The 21,510-nt window shown below is 45.0% G+C and overlaps 1 protein-coding gene across 1 annotated transcript in view; it reads right to left on the bottom strand.

Moving 5' to 3' along the window:
* Positions 1–1,079: 1,079 nt before the first annotated feature.
* Positions 1,080–21,510, bottom strand: part of gramd1c (GRAM domain containing 1c) — a 49,441-nt gene continuing 29,010 nt past the window's right edge. The window contains 11 exon segments of the mRNA XM_084326722.1: positions 1,080–2,950; positions 4,261–4,363; positions 6,303–6,408; positions 7,429–7,548; positions 8,092–8,164; positions 8,735–8,841; positions 8,843–8,942; positions 11,089–11,192; positions 11,396–11,538; positions 11,638–11,756; positions 14,422–14,565. Coding sequence (XP_084182848.1) covers positions 2,919–2,950; positions 4,261–4,363; positions 6,303–6,408; positions 7,429–7,548; positions 8,092–8,164; positions 8,735–8,841; positions 8,843–8,942; positions 11,089–11,192; positions 11,396–11,538; positions 11,638–11,756; positions 14,422–14,565 — 1,151 coding nt within the window. The 3' untranslated portion in view covers positions 1,080–2,918.

Raw genomic sequence — 21,510 nt, 5'->3', positions numbered from 1 at the left:
AAACTAATAAACCTTTCCCTCCAGTATGGCCACGTTCCCTCTGCTCTAAAAACTGCCATCATCACACCCCTCCTCAAAAAAACCTGGAGATAAAGGCGTGGATGAAATCAAACTTCCTACAACTCAACAGCTCCAAAACCGAAGCCATCCTAATTGGCACCCCCCACCAGGTCCAATCATCCCTCATAACCAGCATCCCCTTCTCCGGCCAAGACCGTCCCCTCTCATCCATAGTCACCAACCTGGGTGTGAAAATTGACCCTCACCTAAACTTTGAGGCCCACATTAAACACCTGTGCAAAACCTCCTTTTTCCACCTCAGGAACATTGCCAAACTCCGTCCCACACTCACCCTCCCAGATGCTGAAAAACTTGTCCACGCCTTTGTCTCCTCCAGGCTGGATTACTGTAACGCACTTCTCATCGGGATTCCTAGCAAGAGCCTCCAGAGGCTCAATACATCCAGAACAGCGCCGTTAGGATCCTGATGAGTGCGTAAGTACGACCACACCACACCCATCCTCCACTGGCTCCCCATCACCACCCGAACTGAATACAAAATATCCCTTCTGACTCGAGTCATCAGTGCATCCACGGAAATACCCGCCGCCCCACTACCTCAAAGATATCGTCACCCCAGAACCCTCCACCCATGACCTTCGCTCTGCCAACACCAATCGCTTCCGTCCCCGCAGGACCAAGCGCCTTCTGCTCGCCTGTGGAATGCCCTCCCTGACTACCCGAGAGCACCACAGATTATTTTAAAAAAGGACTAAAAACGTACCTCTTCAAAGCTTTTTCTTAGTTTTAACCTTTTATACATGCCTTTGTGTCTTATATCCCTTTTTTATGCCTCGTTTTTTAATTGCCTATGTTTTTAAAGCCTATGTTTTCCCCCTGTAGCACTGAGATTTGGTTCCAAATGTAAAGTGCACTACAAATTAAATGTATTATTATTATAAAGCGACTTACAAGTTTTGTATGACGGAAAAAATATGTACATTATAAAAAGTACTGTGAAAGCTGTCCATGCATCAGGCCCGCCTCAACAAAAGGTACGCAACACACAAATGTAGCAGGAAAATATCTTTGTTTATTCAAACAAACAATGCATAGCAGTATGCCAAATGTACAAAATAGCAAATAAAGTAAAACTTAAAACAAAACGTTAATAAATCTCAAAGTTGTTTGTGCGGAAAAAATAAAATAACTATACAAAAACATGTCGCTACCCGTATGTTTAAAATCAAAGGTTGGTGGTACAGTAACACTGTGTAAACATGAATCAAAGGAGCCAGAGATACATGGCTACGTTCTCACTGCAAGCCTAAGTGCTCAATTCTGATATTCATTGTATGGCTGTTCACATTATTTATTTTTTAAATAACTCCAGTGTGAACTAGTCACGCTCCTGAACTGACCCGCCTGCGCAAATGAACAATGAAGATGGGACGTATAAAAAAAACAAAAACAAAAAACACCCGATTTAGGACCACATGTGAAAGTGGACCAAATCAGAATTGAAAAGATCAGATTCAATGTGATCTGAACGTAGCCCATGTGCATCACAATCAAATCACTTCAGAATCCGTACCAAAGGAAAATCATTAGAATCTCACCAAACTGAATCACCTCTCGAGTGCAAAGGATAAGAGTTGAATAACGGGCTATGTGGTGCAAAGTGGTGTGGAAAGTGGTCGTCCCTCCACCTTTTCATCAGCGCAAGATGGAGCGGCGCGGCCGTTCACACAGAGAGAGGAAACGGCTTATACGATTATCGAGATAAGTCCTGTATGTAGATTAAAATGGGTGTGCCGCCGTCCTTTGGGCTGCTTAAAAACCCTACAGGACAGTCAATCAAACATGTTCCATTGAAACAGACACGCATACATACGAGTACATGGAATCAGTAGTAGTAAGTCCACGTTATTTGGCTCAAACATGCTTGTCCAGAGAACGGTCACTTGATGTTTGCCATGCAAACTAGATGCAAAATCTAATGTAATAATTCCTAGAATTAAAATAAAAAAAATTATGAAACAATGTAGCACAAGTAGATCATAAGAATGGATGGTAATTACCATGAATAAGAAACCCTTCCAAATATATTAATACATTACTTTAGTTCCAATATCTTTTCATTGAAAATAATAATAAAATTAAAATTAAAAAACAAACAAACAAATACAGACCAAATCTACAAGGAATCTGTAAACAATTAAAATTGTAGATGAAAATCACGTCTTAAATTGAGGTATCGAAAAAATAAAAAATGTTTTACCAATCGTTCAATTTGGCAAATAAGGCATTAACTGTTGACAAATCAACGAAACTCATAAAAATGTAAATAAAAATTCACTTAGACGAGCTTCTTTGGTGGCACTGGCAAGGCACCCTGGGAAAAGACACGTTACAGTTTGACTTATACTAACAATAGATTCAGCACCATCATTTGAGAGAACAACATAGCCTTACAGAAATGGGACTCCCTAAAAATCCAGGAATCTCGTGCATAGACCCACCTCGAACCTAACCTCATTGGTCCTTACGCCCGACCACCCATTGGACCCGGTGCACGACACCAAAATGCAAGATACCAGTTTTTTTGCAAATAACTAAAACCCACCCTGTGCTGATGATGCAACAGTTCTCCCAGCTCGTCAGAGGAGCTTTAAAAACATCCTGGTCGAACACGGCGAAAAAGGCCCTGGGGCCTGTAGCCCCTAGCAACACGTCGTCTGTGAGGGGTCTGGGGACATCCCTATGGCAACGTTTCATATGAGAGATTTCCTCAGAGGCAATTTTTATCATCAGAGGCTTCGCCCCGCCTCCCCCCTCCCCAGGGCCAATGGGCATCTTGTGGCCACCAGGGGCAGCGGCATCACTGTGGTGTTGCTGTGGAGTTGGCCATAACTAACTTATTCTGGAGCAGCATCAGAACTCCACGCAGCTGCAAGGAACAGAGAGGTCAGAGTCAGCACACGCACACACACACACACCTGCACTCCTAACACAGGGCTTTCCCCAACACTAGCACAGCCATGGAGAAAATGCCACTAATTCCCGCCAGTAACGGGTCAGATGACCCGACAGCTTATATGAGAAATATGAGAAAAATAAACAGTGTAAACTATATAATTACCTCTGAATATACAAATATGAGGTTTACCACAATGAAATGTAGGTTTGAGTGACATAAAAAAATATATATAATTAAATTTTAATTTTATTTTTTGGATGGAAGAGCCACACATTGATGGGCAAAGAGCCACATGCGGCTTGTGAGCCACGGGTTGGCCACCCCTGCGCTAGACGCTCGCAAAGTGCTGTGACCTTCATCTGTTCCAACGGCCCATATGTGGAAAAACGTTCTAATTACATTTTCCTGAAGTCATTTTGAAATTTCAGAAACCGTGCCAGAGCTGGAGCTCGACTGAATGAGGCGGATACATTTATTGAAAATGCCTAGGGGTCATGTGAACCCTTGTCGGCTGTGCTAGTGTTAAACAACGGTAAAGGGGCAGAGTGCACCTTTTTGCAGTCCAACCGGTCACAGGTAAGAGCTATTTGATGTCAATTACAGGCCAATCGGGCCTTGCTTTGATAGCCATCCACCCGGTCAGCGAATTAGGCTACTGAGGCTAATGCCGTTATTGGTAATCAATCATCCCCCCTTTCATGCAGTCATGGTGGACCATGATACCGATCAAATGCATTTAGATTTTTATCTCTAGCTGGTCTATGGCCGAAACGCCATTCGATTTAACGTTATTAGCTTAGCGCCTTGTAACTCGCCTTCCAGGAAATACCCCAGAACATTGCGGTATATAGTTAATATTCACGACGCTATAAAATGGAAACGTATTGATGAAAAAATTATTTGTATAAGGCATATTGAAGGGACGGTTTATAGTGTCAATTGACAATGAGAATGGACAGATAGCAATACTATAAAGTATAGATTTAGCTCTACAAACAGCCTCACGCACAATGAAAGTTTGTTTTGATTTGCTGGCCGTATAGAGTGGGATTAGACGGATCCAAATGGCCCCGAATGTGTTAACAGGGGTCGAATCTGAAACACAACGCAGAGCAATACAAGACCGGCTACAGTGGTGCCCAGTGACCCGGATGCCCTGGGTGGAGTGAGTTTAGGGGGGTGAGTGTAACGGAGGTACCGCAAGTATATCCACAGTCACAATAGACTTCAAGTGTTGTGAAGTGACTGTGGATGTTAGCGGCACTGCAAGTAAAGCTCACTCCCCAGAGGCATCTCTTGGTATAGTGGTCTGTGATGCCGCCCGCAACGCGGGAGACCGGGGTTCAACTCCCACTCGGGGCAATCCCTTAACAGGGGTTGAATCTGAAACACAACGCAGAGCAATACGAGACAGGCTACACTTATACACACACTGTACTTATTTTTTTTTAAGTTGCAGGAAATTACATCAAAATGGCTTTCCTTATTGCAAATATAATTTTTTATTAATTAACTAGGGGACCACCCCCATAGTTAAGACTCGGCACCATCTTGTTTGAAAGGGGAAAGCCCTGTAATCTGAGAGCATCTCTTGACAAGTGACAAACAATACCGAGGCTGCATCCACACAGCAAAAGCACGTTGCTTCTTCCGAGCAGCGGAGACACGGGCTAAAGTCAAGACACTGATTCTGAAAAGTAACAGATGCCTTGTTTTAGGGCAAGTAGACGATGGGAGGGGAGAGCAACATTCTGGTCGTTTTCCCGACCCAAATCTTTCCCAGATGGTCCAGGGATTCAAACCGAGGTTTCTGGTCACAAGCCCACTTCTCTAAACTCTAGGCTTCCGTTGACGCCAAACGTGCAGCTGGTCAATGTGGTCTTAGTGGACCAGGACTTTGTTAGTCAATATAGTCGTTTTCTATGCTTTTGGTAAACAATGAAGGGAGTTACTTCGTGAAAAATAATGAAGCGATGAACGCATTTCTGGTGGGCACTAAATCTAAAAAAAGGGAAACTCAATTCTACAGATTTGTGGATTCAAATCACAGATTAGTCAACAAAATGCTATGGCTATTTTCAGGGGTGTAAAGTACTTGAGTAATTGTACTTTGTTACAATACTTAAGTACTGTTTTGGGGGATTTGTACTTTACTCGAGTATTATTAGGTTTGTATACTTTGTGCTTTTACTCCATTACATTTCAGAGAAATAAAAAAACACTTTTTACTCCTTACATTTAAAATGCAGACCTACAAAATACAAATCTCACGGGTCCAACCATTTTAATTAGTATATTTTAATTGTTTATCTGGCCGAACTAACGTTAACGTTATTAATCCTGCGACCGCAGGTAAACGGCCAATCAAATCCCCATCAATGGAAAATGAACCCACCCATACCCATGCTGATTGGTCCTTGTGCAACACTAGAAAGCGGGGATCTTTGATTAAACACCTGCTATCAGAAGAATAGACAGTCAGATCCGCATTATGCTGTGGTTAATAGTGTGATATTATTCAGGGTACTCCAGTATTCTGTCTTTAATATTGTGATATTATTCAGGGTACTCCAGTATTCTGTCTTTAATATTGTGATATTATTCAGGGTACTCCAGTATTCTGCCTTTAATATTGTGATATTATTCAGGATAATCCAGTATGCTGTGGTTAATATTGTGATATTATTCATGCTGTGATGTGAATGCCGTCCATGTTAGTTTACCTTCAATGGAGAAGTGCATTAAATAATTTTAATGCAAAAAAAAGTGTCCTCCGTTCTTTCATTTCAGCATTGTCTATCGCAGAACACATTCCATTGTGGGCAGAGTGTATGCTTGGTTTCATTCCAGCCTTGCCTAAACACCAGCTGATGATTTCACTAATTGGCTCACCTCTTCAACTAACTCACCTGGTGCAATGTATAGTTAAAATGAAAACTTGGCCCACGATGGAATGAGTTTGAGACCCCTGGTCTATCCCTTTAAAAAAAAAAAAAAAAATTTTTACTTTTTAGTACTTAAGTACATTTAAAAGTAGGACTTTTCAAATTTCCCACGGGATAAAAGTATTTCTATTCTATTTAGACTTTTACTCAAGTGTGTTTTTAGCCAGATACTTTGACTTTTACTTGAGTCAGATTTTGAGATGGTACCCATACTTTCACTTAAGTATAATTTCTGGGTACTTTTTACACCCCTGGCTATTTTAGAATTTCTCGAGTCGACGACCGCCCACGCGGCGTCTTTGCGAAAGAAGACATTTATCTCAGATTGCCGTCGGTTCCCCCCGCGGCTCCACACACAGGGAGCCCACCAGCCTGACCTGCTCTATAAGGTTAATAGAGTCCTGGAGGACGGCTTTCAGCATGTGCGTCTCTTCTGTGGTCCGCTGCACAAGGGTCTGTCTGGGGTCATAGTTGGAGGCCAAACTGTCAAAGAGATGGAAAAGAGGATTCCATTATCATTGTGATGAGAAAAGGTACCGTCCCGCCGTTACGACACAAAGGCTAGAAGAGGCATTTTTACAGAGATAAAAGACGGGAGGTGGAGGAGGACGGGAGAGGTTAGCCAAGAGGACGTGGGAGGTGACTTACGTGAACACATTTACTGAGGCAGGCGAGCCTCGTAACAGAGGAGACGGTTCCATCAGCGAGCCACCGCATAGACAATAGAGCCCTCGTCCTCATGACTCAATCACCACAGGCAACAAGGCCTCCCTCCCTCTCCCTGCACTCAAGTGACTGTGATGAGTACTGAGATCAGACACAGGTCATGTCTCTACCGATGAATCAGAGAGCTGCGGTGTGCCGTATTGCAGTGTAGGCATGTTGGGGGGTGGGGGGGGGATTGGAATGGTCTAGATTGCAGTAATAGATTGCAGTGTAGTTGTCATTCAAATTTATCTTTTTCTACATTTTTATCATTGAAATACCTGGAAATATCAATATCTTGAGACGGTGTGCATTTTCTACACCATCCAGATTTGTTTGCGTTGTCGTCAAGTCAAAAAGGGGTTGCTGAATATATTTTATCCTGCACTTTTATATTATAAAACACTAAAGTTCTGATGCTGCCGAGAGTTCCCCAAGTTCAGAGCACAGAGCGCTAGAAGTAACAAATATTTTTTTTAAACGTTCAGGAAAAGAGAACAGCACTTCAAAGTTATTTTTAAATACGTTGTACAGCAACAACAGCAGCCATTCCTCAAGCATCTGTTCGTGACACAGTGTCACATAGATGCGAAGCGTCCTCGCATAGATGTTACCGGTCTTACACTAAGTGCCCTGTCTGTGAGGCCACTAGGGAGCAGAGTGACTAACCGTGAGCGAGTCCATTTGTGAGTGACATTGCCAGTCATAGAGGTGCTATGCATCTAAAGAAATAATATAACAATAATTGGACACAAAGAGATTTGCGTGTGGATGTACGGCAGAGGTGAGGCGTCTGACCTGGCCGCGTGTCTCTCCCTCATACGGTGCTTGGTGCTCAGGTACATGCGGTGGGCCACGTCCTCCATGGCCCACAGCTTGAAGAACAGCCCCAGGTTCAGCACTGTTAAGATCAGTAGGCTGGGGAGAGGGGAGGGAGAGAGACCTGGGTTACACCACTGGTTGCTTGTGCTTTTTCACTGCTGAAAATACTTCCTTCTGGCAACAAAATGCAGGAAATTACTTTGCTGCCATTTCTGACATGTCACACGTGGCTTTTGGTCTAAGAATTTAGTATTGGGGGGGGGTTTCCAATACCCAGTTTCAGCTTGGTATCACACACACACACAACTCAGGCACGATTGCAGGCATTGCGTAGTCCCTAACCCTGGCCTGAACCTCCAGCATGGCTAATCCTAATAGAACATTCAGACTGACAAGATATGGATGATGACCTCTGCTCTAAGTGAGGTGGAGGGGTCAGAGGTCGCTGTTGTATTATATAACTGTGGAGGCACACACACATTCACTCACACAAAAATCGAACTGGGAAAAAAACTCAACATAGCCCTTGAGAAAAACCTAAATATATAAACCTGAAATTATACACACACACATTCATACAGTACAACAAGCAATATAAATTATGTTGGCCGGTTGTGGTGTGTTTGCAGGTTGACTTACATGACACTCATCCAAGCCACTATGGTGGTAATGTTGATGTTCCACTTGTGCGGACTGTTCATCTCCATGGGGCCTGAAACACAAAGCAAACTCAGCCTGAGGGCACGATAGAGGGCTGTATAACAACCATATATTCACTTTCTTTGTTCCTATAATGTATAGTTTTGTTTAGTCTAAATCGGCTTCACCAAACAGATATACGGTAGTACTTTTCTGTTCTCCAAGGGGACGGTCTTACATTTTTAGAAACAATTATAATTTCTTTCTCATATACAAGTTGACCGCCTTAAAAAATAAAACCATTGTAAATGTACACTGCATTTCCAATTTTAAAATCAATCAACTGATTTTAAAAAGGGATACTCTACCAATTTTAAGAAACCCGTCTGATTTGGTACAGACTAGGAGTTATTTCAGGGAGTCATTTACAATTACAATTTATCTGAACAATAGCAGCACCTTCCAAACGGTTTAACTGTTAGACAACTATATAGAAGGGCTTATTTGACCCCCCCCCCCCAGACCAATTGTAAATTGTTAAAAACAAACTAAACATTGACCAACTAATGCTAATAATTCTCATTTCCATCTCAGAAACACTGGTGTGTCCCTTTAACTGAGCAGGAGAAAAGTGTCCTCGTACCTATGTTCCCCTCTCTGTGCTGCTCGGGTTCCACTCCGTACTGCTTGATGGGCTTCATGTGCTCCTGCAGGGTCCTGCTGTAAACCCGCCTCCTCCTCCGCAGCCAGGGTCCTGCTGTAAACCCGCCTCCTCCTCCGCAGCCCGCCCATCTTCACAGACTCCCCGCCCCCTTGGTTCAGCTCCGCCTCCTCCTCCAGCAGTTCGGATTCTGTACCCGGTGACATCACGAGGCCACAGAGAGCCGGAGCAGATAAGACAGATCGAGAGAGATAGTGAAATGAGTGTTGGTTTCCGGGTCACATGGCATTATCCTTCTATATTTAGATAGGGATTGATCTGACGTGCTTTACACAGCGCTGGGCTTGCTTTTCACACGCTCTTAAATGGATCATTTAAACAGCGAGAAAAGCCCTCTGAGAATGGATTGATGAAGGTTCCTGGCCTGAGTCTACCAGTTTTTTTTTTTTTATTATCTTTTCCCCCCCTCCTTTTTCCGAATTTTTTCACCCATCCCACTATTAGTCGTTATGCCAATTCCCAACCCCCTTCCTGTTTTTTTTTATCCACTTTTTCTCCCATTTTCTATTTTTCTCCCATCCCAATTTCGTATCATCCAATTCAACCCTCCCCTGTCTCGAACGCCGTTTCTTGCCTCCCACAAGCCGGCTGCAATGTGGACTAAGTCATACATAGCACGAGTCCCCTCCGATACTCGAGGTAACAGCAGTCACTTCTTTTCACCTGCGCGGCGCGATCGTTCAGCGTCAGGGGTATGCGCTTGGGAGGGGCGCCGCCCCCATCGCTTCCTGATTCTACTGCGCAGGCGCACCAACCGACCTGTAGGAGTCGCTGTCCACAACGCCCGATCCCCACCAATCAGTTTCCCCCTAATACTGCCAATGTGTATTAGTACGGACGACCAGCTAAACTGAAAGCAATGTGGAGCGCTGGGCTCGAACAGGCGAACCCAGCGTCTCCAGTATTCGTGGTGAGCGCCTTGCCCACTGCACCACGTAGCCCCCCCCCCCCTTCCTGGTTGTTGGTCCGAGAGGCCGGAGACTGTCACATGCTTTCCTCCGACGCATGTGCAGCCAGCCGGCAGCCAGCCTGGCCGTGCAGATTCTCACTGGGAGAGTGTAACGTGTGGGAGGCCGCACTACCTCTCTCTAGAAGAGTCTAGATCCTACCCTCGCTGAGCAGGCGCCCCGACCGAACTGTAGGGGTCGCTGTCCACAACGTCCAGGACCCACCCGCCAGCTTTCCCCACCCCCTAATACTGCCAATTGCATTAGTGTGAACGGCCAGCCAAGCTGGTGACAACGCCGGGAGCTGGATTCGAACACGCGAACCCAGCGTTGGTGACGAACGCAATCTCCGCTACGCCACCTGACCACCCTTACACTTTTTATTTTTTTTAAAGAACAGTCCTGGCCGCTTATAGCTTATCCGCAACAGTAAGTTACTTCCGGGGTAGGCCTGATTGGCCCCGACAGGCACGTGACGCGCAACTTTCTCTGCCGCGCGGCACGCTCCGCGGAGCCGAGCGGCAGAGCTTGCGGAATTACGTAACAGTCCAAATACGCCATGACTTTCATTCGGCGCTTCAGCTCACCTGGCAGAGCAGCGGTCCTGCGATCCTGCGGTCCGTTGTTGGTGAGTTCGAATCCCATCAAATCTTTTTTTTTTTAACGTGATTTTTTTTTTAACGTGTATTCTTTCGCCGGTTAAGGTTAGGCATGGTTAAGGTTAAGGTTAAGGTTAGGCATTGTTTCGGAGTTGGTTAAGGTTAGAACGGTTAAGTTTAGGCGCTGTTAAGGAGCTGGTTAAGGTTAGAGTTTGTCTTAGAGAATGGCAATATTCTTTCTATGGTTAAGGTTAGGCATGGTTAAGGTTAAGGTTAGGCATTGTTTCGGAGTTGGTTAAGGTTAGAACGGTTAAGTTTAGGCGCTGTTAAGGAGCTGGTTAAGGTTAGAGTTTGTGTTAGAGAATGGCAATAGACAGCCTATTTCCGCGCGACAGCTCTCAGCAGCCTCGTTGCGCGTCCTGAGTTTGCCGCGTCACGTGCCTGTCGGGGCCAATCAGGCCTACCCCGGAAGTCACTTACTGTTGCGGAACAGTTACAGGCGTCCTGGCCTGAGCCTACACTCAGAAATAACCCCAACCCCCTAACCTATTTTTCATTATCATGTGATATCATATTTCTGGTGATGAGAAATAATGTCATTCCTAAAAGTTGATCGAACCGCATCAAGCTGAATCTGCTGCCTGGGATCTCATTGGTTTCCGGCGCCTCGTATATTGATCACGTGATCATTTTCAGAATTTATAACTCCAGAAACGTCAGCAGCGCTCACCAAGCTGTTTGAAGTATTCCTCGATGCCGCTCCAGGAGTTCTTGCTGATGAAGGACTTGACCAGCCCCCACGGCTGCTTCTTGTACCGGACGTCAGTGTCCACCCTGTGACGAGCGCAGGAAGATCAAGCTCCATCAACCTCAAAAACATCCAAACACCAAATTCCCAAACATATGGGATAAACAGACGCCACATGGAGCACAAACACAAGATCCCGTCAACAACAACCTCAAAAAGATATCCAGACACCGAATTCCCCCAAACAGATGGGCTGAACAGACGCCACGCGCGCATCATGTCTTCTCACCGGAGTCGACACCTGCGCTTCGAGCTGCGAATGATGCAATATCGGTTGTAAGTGTAGAAGTAGTCGTGGTAGGGAACGTCGTGAGTGTACACTTCGGCGTCCACTAGGTAGTACTGGCCCTCCCTGGACTCCTTGTACAGAGTCTGACAAAACAGAGCAGATGTTTTATTAATGGAGCATGCTCAACCACCTGCCCTGCTCAAATACACACACACCCCGTTCACTGGGTTGCAACAACACACCTGGTACTCGGTCGCTGTGGAGGACTTGCCCACCAGAGGGTTGCTGATGGTTATTGTGTAACTCAGGCTCCTTTTCATGCAACCAGAGGCCTCCTTCTGCCACGGGTTGAAGCGCACATCTGGAAAAAACACACGACAATTATGAACCTACCGATATTACACGTAAGGGATAATGTATAGCTACGAGGTCATTGTCGCAAAATAATTGACCGACACGATGATGACCGAGTATAGCTATACATTATCCCGCTTATTACATGGCTAACTTACTAACAATATACCTAATTAATTTTACAAAATCAACAAGACGAGATCAAATGCAGACAGTTGTTCTGTGGCTCTGTCAGCCCAAATAAAGTGATTATTATTATCGCCGGCAGCCCGGCAGGTGTGTCTAATTGCACTGAAACAGTGTGTGTCAGTGGGGCTTGATTACTCCAGCTGCGAAAAACAATAATCACCGGTGGTTATCGAAAAATAATTCACCGATGTCGGGGGTTATTGACCAATCACAATCAAGCATTTCGGCGAATGTTAAAACGCCATGTAATAAGCAGGGATATTACACACAGGGATCGTCAAAGCTTCCTGTGGGCTACTATCAAGAGGGTGACTGGATGTTCAACGGCAGACCGGGGTCGAGCTGTATTTTGCCGCCGTCGAGTGAAATCCTTGCATCTCCGAAAAGGGGAACTTTTTGTAAATTAAGATTTTTGATAATCTCAGATTAACACCTGTATTCTTTAAGTAGTAGGACTAAGTAGGACTTTTAAGATCCTACACTGGTTGCAAACAACGAGATTTCTCGTTATTGGCCGCCATGCGTTGGTTGCCAATAACAAGATTTCGTTATTTAACCCATTCTTTGCCGGAGTTTATATCCATCCTTGTAGCCTCTCTGCCAGCTCTATTTGTCTATGGAGATGTTCACCTTCTTTGCAGGGCTATAACTTTTTAAATTGTATTTCTAAATTGACATTACTATGGCCCATTCAAAATCAATTATCTATCGTTCAGGATGTAGGAACGTTTTACTTTTTCATTCACATATTCATACAATAATACGTAAATATGTTTTTATCGTTTTCTGCAGTATTTCATAGAACGTGAGATATAGACATAAATGCATATATTAGATCATCAAATGCAGTTTGATACCGATCGACGCCAGATTAAAATTTTCAACTGTACATGATCCTAGACGTGTTGACTGATCATCTGCGGTTGACCGGAGGGGGGGGGGGGGTAGTTTATAATTCCGTGGCCGACGTTAAATCATTTATGTAGTATGGGTGATATATAGATCAGAGCAGTTTGTATCGAAAATGGTAAAGAAAAACGCTGAAACTCACCCCAGTCTCCTCTTACCGTTGGGTGATGAGCGTGGAGCAAAAAGATCGCTATTATGGGATGTTGATCTAGGTGATCCAGTTCCGGTTTGTATAATACTAATATACGTCCAATCATGTTGTTTATTGAGTTATGGCAACGGATCGATATGCACGGTGTCTGGATAGAGTCCCGCGAGCGATAGCGAGTGGCCGGACAGAATAGGGGACGGACTAAGCACTTCCGGCCACTTCCGGTTTTGGCAACTCGCCGATCGGCCACCAGGTGGCGGTATTAAAGCGTTGCAGAGTTGAGCGGAGTCCTACAACACCAGCAAAGACTCCGTGGGTGAAATGTGAATACCATGACGAAAATATGAAATATTGATCTCAAAGACGCCGTAACCCGTCATTGGCAGATTACGCATGGCGAGGAATGACGTGTAAACACGTCATCGGCGGAGAAAGGGTTAATCATTATTTTATTTTATTTTTTATCTACTTTTTTCTCCCATTTTCAATTTTTCTCCCATCCCAATTTCGTATCGTCCAATTCTACCCTCCCCTGTCTCGAACGCCGTTAGGCCATGCCTCCCACAAGCCGGCTGAAATGTGGACGAAGCCTTGCATCACGTGTCCCCTCCGGTACTCGAGGAAGCGCCGTCGCATCTTTTCACCTGCACAGCGCGATCTCTCAGAGGCGGGGGTCTGCGTGGGAGGGACACGCCACCCCCGTCGCTTCCTGATTCTGCTGCGCAGGTGCACCAACCGACCTGTAGGAGTCGCTGTCCACAACGTCCGATCCCCACCCATCAGCTTTCCCACCCCTAACACTGCCAATTGTGTTAGTATGAACGACCAGCCAAGCTGATAGCAATGCGGAGAATTTTGTGTATTCCAGTAAATGGCTATTTTCACGGAATTTCTCTGAAATTACTAGAACTCTCCGAAACTATACTCGTATTCAAAACGGTATAAAATGGAAATGTACTGATGAAAAAACAATCAGTTTCGTATATTAGACACATAGCCATAATTTAAGATATAGTTTATGCGTTCGCAAATGTGCTCGTCCTCCCATTGATTAACGTGGTGGCATCCAAGCGATAAATCGTCATATCCGGCTGGCAACCAATGTGTTAATATTATTTAGAGCTATGTTTTATACCAAGGCTGCTCCGCCAAAAGTTTTATACCTGTGCAAATAAAAATGTAAGACTTTAATACCTTTTAAGGCCTTAAATTGAGAATTATGAATTGAATTCATTAAGACTTTTTAATACCCCACAGATACCCTGGACTTTGACTTGATTTCATGACTTAGCGGGTCATGAAACTTGCTCTCATTAAAAAAAGGGAAAAAAGAAAATCACCAAAATAGGAGATGTGGGTTTTTTTGCCCAACCACAGCGATTTGCAAATACGTTTTGTTCAGTTTGGAGATGCCGGGACTTACTGGTGGTCTTTCTGACATCCATGAACCGGCGTATGAAGGTGGAGTCTGTGAAGAGCATCTCGAACATCTTCTCAGCGCTGATGTGGAAAACCTTGTTCAGATACAGCCGGCCCTGCATCTGGGCGGGACCCGGTCTCTCCTCCACTGGGAGACGAGAGGAAGACAAAGACACACCGTCAACCTACTGCACTGAGAGAATAGTCTACAAAACACATAAGAGACACAGACTGTGTGTAGCCTACATGCATTAGTTTCCCTCATTTACAGTCACATCGAGTGTACATACAGAAATAAGCAAAAAGGCATATAAAATCACATAGAATATAGAATCCTAACAATAAGACAAGTAAGGATCACAATCAAATAAAACATGTACAACTTGATTGACAAAGGTTGGAGATCAAGGTCTTAAACTCTGCAACAGAGGGGAGAATCTCAAGTTTCAAGGACTGTTGGGAGTTCATTCCATGAGCTAGAGGGGCATCATAGCAAAATGCAGATTTACCCTGTTCCAAGCAAACTCGAGGGACCTTAACACATTCGTGGCCAACCACGTATATATACGTGATTGGGAGCCAGCGCTTGACAGCCAACCACATATATACGTGTTAAGCTTGTTTTTTTTTTTTTTTTTTTTTTTTTTGATATTTTTGCACAAATCTTTCCATTATTTACAGTATACCTTTTCACAGCATAATATGCAACATCCGAGATTCGCCTTTTTCATTTTTGTAACAACATACAAAACATGTAATAGACTCATACAAACACATTAATAACTGACATGGAAATTAAAAAAGCACTTACAAAAAAAAAACATACTATACATTGTGCATATACATCCCTGATATATATATACGTCATACGTTACATGTAGACCGATCTACCTGCGAGCAGGTATGTGCTGCATCTTTTTTTTTTTTTTACGTTTCAGCTACGTATGTGTGTGTCTCCTATATATTTGTGTACCCCTATGTGTCAGTGAAAGCCTATATCTCAACTATGTGTATATGTAGGTGTGTGTATGCCTATTTCCTATACATGAGTATGTGCTTGTATGTGTGCCCCTGACGTGTATACCTTATCCTTGTGTATATGCGTGCATGTAAACCTATTATGTACACATATGAATATGTGTATCCTAGATACTTGTATGTGGCTATATCTGCGCACATGTCAGTGTGATAGAGACAGTGACCGTTCCATAGACACACCATCCGGACATAAAATATATGTACATATATACATAATATATTATAGAGCACAAGTACCATCAGATCAAATCCCCTTTTTCATATTCATCCTTTATAATATTGTAATCCCATTTTACTCATTTGTCCTCAGATCGTTCAGTCAGGTGTAGAAAACTGTCCCATATCTCAGCGAAAATATCCTCTCTCCCTGCGACTCTATACGTCACCCTTTCATATGATGCTGTCCGAAACATTAGTTCCATCCATTCTTTAAAAGTAATATCGACAACAGGTGATTTCCAATGTCGTAATGCAATTCTACATCCTGATATCATGGCCATTCTATACCACATTCCGCGGTATTTAGGCAGCTTAATCCCTTTCGGTACTATACCCAAAACACATGCCATTGGGGCGTTATTTATCTTCACATTCAGGACCTTACTTAGGAATATCACAATTTGATCCCACATTTTCCGGACCTTCTCACATTCGTACAACATGTGCAGTAAGGTGCCTGTCTCCTTCTCACATCTCCAGCAGATGTCACTGTCCCTTAATTTCAGTCTGGCCAGTTTACTAGGCGTCCAATAGCTTCTGTTCAGCACTTTGTAAAAAATAAGTTGTGATTGCGCCTCCCTAGAGAATTTACTCCATTTGGACACCAGTTTCTCCCACATTTCCTCAGTAATATCCTCATGTACATCGTTCTCCCAGCTCAATCTCAGACCCGCCAATTTGGGTGCATTGTATTCTCTTATAACATCATAAAATCTTGACGCACCGCCTTTCCTGCGCCATCCTTTATAGAATATTTCTTGAATTGCAGTAATTGGGCCGCACTTTGGTCCTCCTATTGATGACGATATACAATGTCTAATCTGTAGGAATTTATAAAAGTTTTTATTATCTATATCAAAATCCTCCTTAATATCCTCAAAAGGCAAAACCCCATCCTCCCCGGCTATATCACCTAGTACATGTATCCCCCTTTTAACCCAATCGTCCCATATGACTGATTTCTTCCCAATCTTTAGTTTCTTATTATACCATATAGAGGCTCTCGTAGTTAAGTATGGGCTATCACCAGTCATTTTGTGCGATTGATTCCAAGTTTCCCTGATAAATGCCATCAAAGGGTTTTTAAGAGGTATAGGTCTGTCTGATTGTGTCAGGAAGGATTCCAGAGATGAGGGATATATCATTTCCTCCTCCATCCTGACCCAAGCAGGTGCCTCCTCAGACGAGTGATTCAGTTTGGAGAGCTGGGAGAGCGAGAATGCATAGTGATACCAGTCTAGTTTAGGCAGGGATAAACCGCCATTTTCCTTTGCTGCATACATTTTGGCCCGTCCAAATAGCGGCCTTTTGCCCCCCCACAGATATACATTAATGACTTTGTCATACTGTTTGAGTAACTGGGTCGGGAGAGTCAGCGGCAACATATATAGGATATAATTTAATTTGGGAGCTAGTATCATTTTCACTAGGTTTATCTTTCCCAGGAGGGACATATTCATTTTGGCCCAATTCTGGGTCAGAGCACTAATGTGTTCGATTATAGGGGCAATATTGGCTTGCATCAACTCTTTCAGACCTGGGATCAGCTTTATTCCTAGGTATATCAACCCTGACGGCATCCATCTGTATTGCCACCCCCTTCTGATATCAGGGGGACAACATTTAGAGAGAGGCATTGCTTCTGACTTGCTCCAGTTGATTGTGTACCCAGATATTTCGGAGAAGGACTCGATAACATTTCCAATGATCCCAACTGCTGTTCGGGGGTTGCTGGATACCAATAGTGTTAAGCTTGTTTTAGTTTTTATTCCATTTTAATATCCTGGATGTTGTCACGGAGCTGTATTTTGGCTGGAAAAGGCATATTGGGACTCCGAAGGTGCAGTCCCGGCCAGATCCTGGTATTGGCGCTGTCTCGAGAATGTAGTTTCCCCTGTTGCAGACCGGGTGTCACTTTTTTTTCGCCCCGGGTTAGCTTTTCTGTTAGCCTAAAGCTATGGTAGATCGCCTGGAATACTTTTTGCAACGCATAATTCAGTAAAGGAATATAGCATCAGCCAATAGACATATCGATCTACCAGATGGCGACCAAATAACTGGGAAATTATTTTTGGAATCCAACCGGCCACAGGTAAGAGCGATTTGACGTCAATTTCAGTCTGATCGGGCCTTGTTCTCATAGCCATCCACCCGGTCAGCGTATGATGTTCCAATAATGAATGCCGTTATTGGTAATCAATAATCAGAAACGACTTCCCCTGCACCCCCCTTTCATGCATTCATGGTGGAACATGATACCGATCATATGCATTTTGATTTTTAACTCTAGCTTGTGTAGGGCCGAAACGCCAATCGATTTAACATTATTAGCTTAGCGCCCTATAACGAAAGGTTATCCTATAACCTAGTTATATGAATACTGGCAGAGCGTCTCGCTCCTGCCATTATGAGATAACTCTTATATCCTAGCACCTACTGTGCTCATGAACAAACAATTTGCACTCATGCACGTGACCAGGCCAGGTCCCCCAGCGTCCTCCTATAAGACGCCGGACATGGTCACACTCTACCTTCCTCGGAAAAAAAGTTTCCAACATTGAAAACCCAACCAAGGGACCTCAGGGCGCTAAGAGCGAGACGCTCTGCCAGTATTCATATAACTAGGTTATAGGATAACCTTTCGTTATATATCATACTGGTCATCGCGTCTCGCTCCTGCAATTATGAGATATGGGACAGAGCGGACGCGTGACCCGACAAGTGTAAGCCCCACTACCAGGGAGGAGGGGAGTCCAGTCCACCCGCCCGTCCTAACGTAGGGGGGGAGGCAGTCAACTCCACCAAAGTGCGAAAAAAAAGGGGAACCAAGACCCCTAAAAACGCACAGTACAGGCGGGACTACGTGTGACACAGCACCCCGTGGCACACACCCCTGCTAGCCCACCGACTGGCGGGACGCAGGGGAGGTCCCAGACCTCAGAACCGCCTGGGAGACAGAACCCCCAGTCATGTCCATGAGGTAAAACTTAACGAAGGGACCCGGGGAGGACCAGGAGGCCACAGCACAGATGTCCTCCACCGAGGCCCCCCCTAACGAGTGGAGTGCGCCCCGACACCCCCAGGGGGGACCTGTCCAGCCAACGTGTAGCAAAAGGCAGTGCCCTCGCACAACCAATGTGACAGGCGCTGCTTGGACAGTGCCTTACCAGCGCGAGGGCACCCGTAACAAACAAACAGTTGATCGGCAGCCCTGAGATCCTGCGTCCGACTGAGGTAAACCCCCAAAGCACGGACAGGACACGACAGATGAAGGCTCGCCTCTAACCCACTAGTGTGAGGAGGCGGATGAAACGCCTGAATCACAATATCCCTGGAGGGAAAAGAGCTGTGGATATTCTTTGGCACGAAGACTGGATTAGGCCTCAGAGTCGCACCGCTATTGGCCTGAATAGGCAGGCACACGCACCGAGAGAGCACACAGCTCACCCACGCACTTAGCGGAGGTGATGGCCAGCAGGAACGCAGTCTTGAAAGACAGCTGCTTTAACAGCGCCTGCTCAAGAGGCTCAAACGGGGCCTCCGACAACCGGCCCAGGACCAGTTGGAGGTCCCAACTTGGAGACAGAACGTTCCACCGACTTGAGAAGCCGAACAGGAAACGTTTCACAAGAGGGTGGCTGAACAACGTAACGCCCTCAAAACCCACATGACAAGAGGATATAGCTGCGGCGTATACCCTCACCGTCGAGGCCGACAGTCTACCCAAAATAGACTGAAGGAAGGGACAGCGTCCAGGGGGCAGGACACCAGGTCCCAGCCCCCCACCTTACACCACTCTTGAAAAGCACGCCACTTACCCGCGTAAACCGCGATAGTGGAGGGAGCACGCGCGTTTCGGATGGTGTCGACCACAAAAGGGTCAAGACCCATCCCCTCCAGACTCACCCCCTCAGCAGCCAAACCTTCAGTGGCTGTCCCAGAAAAGGGAACAGACACAGAGATCCGTGTGCCTGAAAGAGGGCCCGTGGTGACCAAGGAACAGGCCACGGCGGGGCTACCAAGAGCTGGATCAGGACCGGGAACCATACAGCCATGCCCCGGTCCGGCGCGATCAGGATCAAAGTCCTGTGCTTCCGATGTATCCGCTCCAACAGCTGAGCTATCAGGTGTATGGGGGGCGGGGGAGAACGCGTACAGAATCCCGGGCGGCCATGGATACATCGAGAAGGCATCCACCCCCAAGGGAGGATTGTCCCCCCGACTGACAGAGAACCATAAGGGGCACTGGTGAGACTGTCTGCTCGCAAACAGATCCACCATGGCTTCCCCGAACCGGTCCCAGACCCGTCTGACCATGTCTGGACGTAGTCCCCACTCGTCGGGATGAGGACCTAATGTGGCCGATCCCTCGGCCGCCAAGGCTGTCGGCCTTGCGATCACCTGTTTTCTTTGTGTCCAGGGTACCTCAGGCGGGGGAAACATGGCCGCTGGTTGAGGGCCTCGCCACAGTCGTTGACGAGGCTGCGCCATCAACTCTGGCTGCGTGGTGCGAGGCGGTGTGGGGCCTAGGTCAGGCCTGTACATTGCGACATATATGTCGCACGTGCGACACTGACGTCAGTCTGTGCGATGAATGAATTGACTTCAGTAGCACTGGTGCGATGGCCCGTGGAGCAAGCAAAAAAAAATAAAGTGTGACGGTAAATTGAATGGACCACAGCGCCACGCTATCCACTTGGTACTTGTAGTCTCGTGCGATTAAAAACAATGTCCCGTCTCGCGTAGAGTCCATAATCAAACACCAAATCCCATAATCCCTAGCGAACAATATCCCCGCGACTAAGTTGCGAGCTCAATGTACACTGACTGGGTGACTTCGACAAGATGAAGCGCTTTTTTAAGGTATTAAATCCAACAAAAGAAGTACAAGATCAAAACCCCAAACGAGCCCGAGAGGGACCACCGTTAATAGAAACGAGACAAAAGGAGAAGATTAACAAGATGTACAGATATAACGCAGAGTGGGAAAATGATTTTCCGTGGATATTTTTTAATGAGGAAGCACAGCTATTATTATTCTGTCACTGGTGCCGGGAGACTCCGGAAAAGATCCGATCAGAGAATCCCTTGACTCGCGGGTAACAATATCCTAAAAAGGGATAACATTAATAAACACAATACGTCCCATCGACACATTCTTGCCCGGGATGCCTTCAACGCTAAACAAACTCCTGAGCGCGGGCCGGCACCCTCTTGCACTCGCTGAGTAAACAGACGACCAGAGCGGATGATGCTGATCTCCGTGAGGTAAAGTTTAAGATGAATGTGGCATATTGCATCGCCAAGGAAGAAATGCTGTTCACTAAATTTAAGCCGCTAATTTTACTCTGTAAAAAGAACTCCATCGTATGGCTACTTAAATTCCCCTCCGGGATCAATAAAGTATTAATTATCTATCAATCAATCTATCTATCTATCTAATAACGAGACAATATGCAAATAAGGTAATAATAATAATAATTAATTTAATTTATAAAGCCCTTTTCATTCATGCAGAGTTCCTTGTACTTAGTTCTGATTAATGCAATAGTGTGTGTGTGTGTGTGTGTGTGTGTGGATCTGAAAAAGTGGCCAGCAGACATGATGCTGGAACTGTGACACGTGTGCAGTGCACACACACACACACACGCACGCACACACACACACACGAATAATTATAATAATAATAATAATAATAATAATAATAATAATAATAATAATAATAATAATAATAATAATAATAATACATTTATTTATTTGGTTCCACAAATATGTACAGGTGTTTGTATGCATTATATCTATTTGTTATGTTGGTTTCTAGGTGTTTCTAGGTTGG

The sequence above is a fragment of the Notolepis coatsorum genome, assembly GCF_963971535.1.
Source record: "Notolepis coatsorum genome assembly, chromosome: 12".
NCBI classification, from domain to species: domain Eukaryota; kingdom Metazoa; phylum Chordata; class Actinopteri; order Aulopiformes; family Paralepididae; genus Notolepis; species Notolepis coatsorum.
This window is presented reverse-complemented; position numbering and strand designations above follow the sequence as displayed.